This window comes from Lycium ferocissimum, chromosome 7 (genome assembly GCF_029784015.1).
Source record: "Lycium ferocissimum isolate CSIRO_LF1 chromosome 7, AGI_CSIRO_Lferr_CH_V1, whole genome shotgun sequence".
NCBI lineage: Eukaryota > Viridiplantae > Streptophyta > Magnoliopsida > Solanales > Solanaceae > Lycium > Lycium ferocissimum.
The window spans coordinates 20,661,694-20,667,352 of NC_081348.1; the positions used below are offsets into that span (position 1 = coordinate 20,661,694).

The window sequence follows — 5,659 nt, forward strand, 5'->3', positions numbered from 1 at the left end:
TAATTTCTTATTTTTCAGTTTTTTTATTTGATTAGTTTAATGTATAACACAGTAGTGCACTTCTTCCTATCCGATGTGTATAATCAAAATGCATAGGGTGTTTTAATTGGTTGAATTTTTCACGTAGGATGCTATTGACATTCACGCGTAAGAATAAAAAAAATTGAAACTCACCATATATGTTATGTAAGTCAGATTATGTTTGATAGACACACTTGAAGTCAAGTTCAGGGGTTCAATAGAAACAATACTTAGTTGAGGTGCTAAAATGAAAAAAAGAGCCAAAGTTTAGGAGGCCACCTATGTATTAAGCCTTCTTTTTATTTAGATCTTCCTCCGTCTTTTTGCTTTTGAAAACTTTAGTTGAACATCTTGATATTCCCCCAAAAGATTGAAAAAAAGAGAAAAGGGTAATTGCACTTTTGTTCTCAGCTATGTAAATCCTAAAATTGGTACATTTAGATCATTTTTAGAATAATATTCCCATGAATATGGAGTAGCAAGTAAAAATTAATCTAATACATAAGTAATTAATCCATTTAACAGTTAATAATCGATTAAATTTGTAAATATTCACCGGAATTCATAGTGCGCGTTTTTATTGATCAAAAGTTAAATATACTAACCAAAAAATTGAAATATGTAGATATTTCACCGATTAAAAGTGCAAACTTTTTTTTTTAAAGAAAAATTAATCAAAATAAAAGTACACCTCCTATACTATATATACATGTATGCAAACACTCTTAAACCACATCAAAACCCCCAAAGAAAAGGCCAATGGAGGGCTCTATCAACATTCTCTCACTATCCCTTCTCTTAATTTTCTCTCTAGCCCAAGGGGGTTTAACCAATCCCAAATGTGCCGAGTTTCCCCAAGACAACAAAGGCTCAACACTACAAGTCATACATGTAAACAGCCCTTGCTCTCCTTTTAAACAACAAAAACAATCATGGGTGGACAGTGTCCTTCAAATGCAGTCAAAGGACACAACAAGGTTGCAGTTCTTGGCTAGCCTTGTGGCTGGTAGATCTTTTGTCCCTATTGCATCTGGAAGACAAATTCTACAAACCCCAACTTACATTGTTAAGGCCAAGATTGGAACCCCACCTCAGACGTTGATGGTGGCTCTAGATAATAGTAATGATATTGCTTGGTTCCCGTGCAGTGGTTGTGTTGGTTGCTCCTCTAGCACTGTTTTTGCCCCCGCCAAGTCCACCACTTTCAAGAATGTTAGCTGTGAACGTGCCGTTTGCAGCCAGGTAATTACTTTATACTTCCTTAGTACATTTTATCATGTTTATCTCGTTTTGTAGTATATGATAGTGCTAGAGTTGAAGTTAAAGAAAGAACGAAAGACATTTGGGTATATCAAAAGTGTTTTTTAGTCTTAAAAATGTGATGACACTGTTATAACTATAACAGCTTGTCATTTCTGTAAAATACAGAAAGGTTAATATTTAATAAAGTTTTGAAACATTGAAATGTATCATTTTTTACATTAATAATTTTCTTTTTAAAACAAGTGTCCATAAGAGTAACATTTTTGAAAGATTTATGCAACATATTTGTGTTTTTACTTGACAACAACGACAATATACCTAGTGTAATCCACAAGTGGAGTCTAGGGGAGGATGATACGTACGTAGATCTAACCTTATCTTGTAAAGATAGAGAGACTTCTTTTTATTAAACCTCGGCTCAAGTAAAGCATAACAGAAAAATTAAGAAAGTAAAAAAACAATTGTGGCCTTAAATATGTCATGGTTTGTTGGAAATGGAAAGTTTACTAAATACTCCCTCGGTTTCAATTTATTTGAACCCATTTGACTGGGTACGGAATTTAAAAAAGTAGAGAAGATTTTTAAACTTATGGTGTAAAATGAGTCACGTATATTTTGTGTAACTATAAATCATTGCATAAAGATAAATTGTTTTCAAATATAGAAAGAGGTCATTCTTTTTTATTAATAAAAAAATGATACACATAAATTAAAACAAAAGGAATATAAAAAATGCCATTTAGTTTGAAACAAGACTTGAAAGAAGACATAAATTGTAACACAACGAATATGTTGAAAATGACATATTTTTGAAACAAGACTAAAAAGGAGACACGTAAATTGTACTTAGTAACAGAGTGAGTTGTAACTTTAAATATTTGTGGGTATATTTCTGCTACGATGGAATATCAACCACTTTTTCTTTGGATAAGTTCATATCGATAACATGAAAAACTAGCTTCTCCATCTGTTCAATTTGATGATCCTACTCGAGTAATATAAGCTTAGCTAGATCAGTACATACAGGAATAAACTGTGTTCAGCATTAATTCAGAATTAAAAACCGAAAAAGTAGGTATCAATTAGAAAAGCTAATCATTGTTTTAAGATCGTGCTAAACGCATTATTGGTAAAGTATGTAACGCGCTAGATACGGCGCGTGAGGCCTGAAAGTTGTTTCGTCCTTCCTGGCTTTTGTCGAATGTCGACATTTGAGCAAAATCAGCGGCAGGGTTATCCGGTATATACTTATCCCGTGACCTTTGTCACATGATTTGGTCAACATTCTCTCATCCACAAAAGGACATTACTTATTTGTAACACACTTTTAAGTGGACATAAAAATATAAATAGTTGTAAAATGGATAGTATTTGTTAAATTTAATAAATTCTAGATGAATAAGTAACTACTTTAATTATTATGTCTCAATATATTCTAAACAAGTTAGGTTAACTTTACGAACTATATATATATATATAATTCTATCAGGATTAGGTAAAAGAGTAATAGGTAGCGGAGTGTAATATTACTTTTATGTGAGATAGGTATGAGGTTAGTTTCTCTTCTCCTCTTCTTCTTATTTAGTAGTAGGCTTAATAGTATTATCTAATATTCTCAACAACAATATATTTAGTGTAATCCCACAAAGTAGGTCTGGAGAGGATAAAGTACACGTGGACCTTATCTTTGTTTTGAGAGATAGTTTTATCTAATCTCATAGTATATTTATTATTTTTACTACTACGGTACCTGTTACTTCATTTGCTGTGTTTATCTTGCTATTTTGCTACCATTATTTTCCTGATTACACTTTAATTGAGCTAAGAATTTATCAAACAACGTCATCCCACTGATTAGATTACATTGGATAGGTTGTAATTGTGTAATGCTAAATGCGAAAAGTATTTCCTCAGGTACCAAACCGCAATTGCGACGCCGCAACTTGCACCTACAACCTAACCTACGGCGGTTCCAGCATAAGTGGAAGCCTCTCAGTAGACACATTGTCACTCGCCAAAGACCCCGTGTCCGAATTCTACTATGGTTGTGTCCTAAAGGCCACTGGCAAATCAGCTCCACCTCAGGGTCTATTAGGTCTGGGCCGTGGCCCATTATCATTCTTGTCCCAATCCCAGAGCCTCTACCACTCCACATTCTCCTATTGTTTGCCCAGTTACAAGTCTCCCAACTTTTCTGGCACACTTAGGTTGGGCCCAAATGGTCAGCCCCAAAGGATTAAGACAACCCCATTGTTAACAAACCCAAGGAGATCATCCCTTTACTATGTCAACTTGGTTGGAGTTAAAGTCGGAAAGCGAATCGTCGATATCCCTCCAAGTGCTTTGGCTTTCAACCCTTCCACCGGTGCCGGCACCATAATTGATTCTGGTATTTATATTTGAACTGTTTAGTAGTCTTGTTTAGCAAGTTTTTAAAATCAACTTATTTCAAAAAATGCTTTTCAAAAATATATTTTTGATGAAAAAATAGTTTGTGTTACAATTTAAAAAACATTTTAGAGGAATAATTAGTGGTTTGGTCAAACTTAAAAAGTGTTTTTACGTGTCTCTTTTTCAAAGAGTTCTTTTTAAAATTATTTTAGAAAAAGCTATATTTTTAAATTATTGAAACAGCTTTTGCTACTCCAAAAACACTTGTCTTTCTTCGAAAACTTGATCAAAAACCTTGCATTTTTTAAACTATACACTTTTCAAAAGAAACAAGCATCTTTGCCTCTCAAAAAACTTGGCCAAATAGGCTACTCCCCCATTTGAAATTATTTTGCGTGCTTTCTAAAAATAATTGTCATAAACTTAACTTTTTTATTTATTTTACCCTTAATAATAATTGTGCGTAGAAATTACAAACACGGTAAAATAGTTAAAACTCCTTTCTATTTAATGTTTTTTAAAGAGTGTGTAAAATAAAATCACGACACATAATTTAAGTTGGGAGGAGTATAATTTAACAAGAGTACCAATTTTTCCTAAATGATGTTTTTTTGTTGAATTGGCAGGCACAGTATTCACAAGGCTTACAGAGCCAGCATACACAGCAGTGAGGAACGAGTTCAGGAGGAGAATGGGTAGGAAGACGCCAGTTACGTCACTTGGCGGATTCGACACCTGTTACACCGTCCCCGTGACTATTCCAACAATAACACTAATGTTCGCCGGCATGAACGTAACATTACCACAAGACAACTTCCTTATCAAGAGCAGCTCTAGCAGTACAACTTGCTTGGCTATGGCTGCTTCACCTTCAGACCCTGTCAATTCTGTACTCAATGTTATCGCCAGCTGGCAACAACAGAATCATCGATTCCTCTTTGATGTCCCAAGCAATAAGCTTGGTGTTGCACGTGAAACCTGTAGCTGAACAAGTACTACTGCTACTTAAGTTGGACTTTTCTATTTTTCTTTGTTAAGTTAAAATCATTTGATGGGACCTTATTTTTCTGTTTTTTTTTTTTTTTGTGTTTTTTGAATTGGGGAATGAATTATTAGAAGATTGTTTCACGGTTTGGCACTTATGTATTGTCGGTGGGTGGGTGCATTTTGCTTATTTAAATAGTAATATTTAGCACTATGTTGCCCTTAATATGGAGTAACAAGCATAAATTTAACAGTTAATAATTCAGTTAGCCAATAAATTTGTAAAAATGTGCAATCAAAAGGAATTGAAAGTACACGATTTAATTAATCAAAAGTTAATATGCTGAATAAAAGTATCACAAGGTCATCTAAGATTAGAAATTATCTATATTTGAGAGACTAAGGCCACGTTTGTCCATAGATATCAAAAAAAAAATTCACTTTTTTTTTAAAATTTTTTTTTGCAGTTGGAGTTGTGTTTGGCCATAATTTTTGAAATTGTAGTTTTTGGTGAAATGTAGTTGTAAAAAAGTAAAAAAAGTAAAAAAAATTTAAAAATAAGTTTTTTGAGCTTTTGGTATTCCGGAATACAACTTCAAGTTGTATTAGGAATTCTCATGGCCAAACGCTAATTCCGGAAAAAAATAAAAAAAATTCCGGAATAAAGTGATTAATTCTTATGACCAAACGGGTGCTAAAAATACAAATCTTAAAAAAGTTAATTTGAATTTTTCTTTATTAAGCTAATTTACTAATATCATCATTTGATTGATGTACCTTATTTTTGTGCTTTTGGTTTTTTCTCTTTTTTGTTTTTTTATTTGATTTTGAGTTGGGGAATGAATTATTAGATGGTTTCACGGTTTGGCACTTTCGTACTGTCGGTGGGTGGGTGCATTTTGCTTATTTTGGAGTTATGTTATCTTTGTCACGGGTTGAAACTTGAAAGGTACTATTCCCTGTTTCCCACGTATTTCTTTCTTGGTTTACCTACCCTTCA

At 33.2% G+C, this 5,659-nt stretch overlaps 1 protein-coding gene across 1 annotated transcript; it reads left to right on the forward strand.

Moving 5' to 3' along the window:
• Nucleotides 1-749: 749 nt before the first annotated feature.
• On the forward strand, nt 750-4,885 carry LOC132063716 (aspartyl protease AED3-like). Its single transcript, XM_059456397.1, has 3 exons — nt 750-1,263; nt 3,199-3,673; nt 4,302-4,885. Exons 1-3 carry the CDS (start codon nt 781-783, stop codon nt 4,661-4,663), a joined length of 1,320 nt encoding a protein of 439 aa, XP_059312380.1. The 5' UTR covers nt 750-780; the 3' UTR covers nt 4,664-4,885.
• Nucleotides 4,886-5,659: the final 774 nt, after the last annotated feature.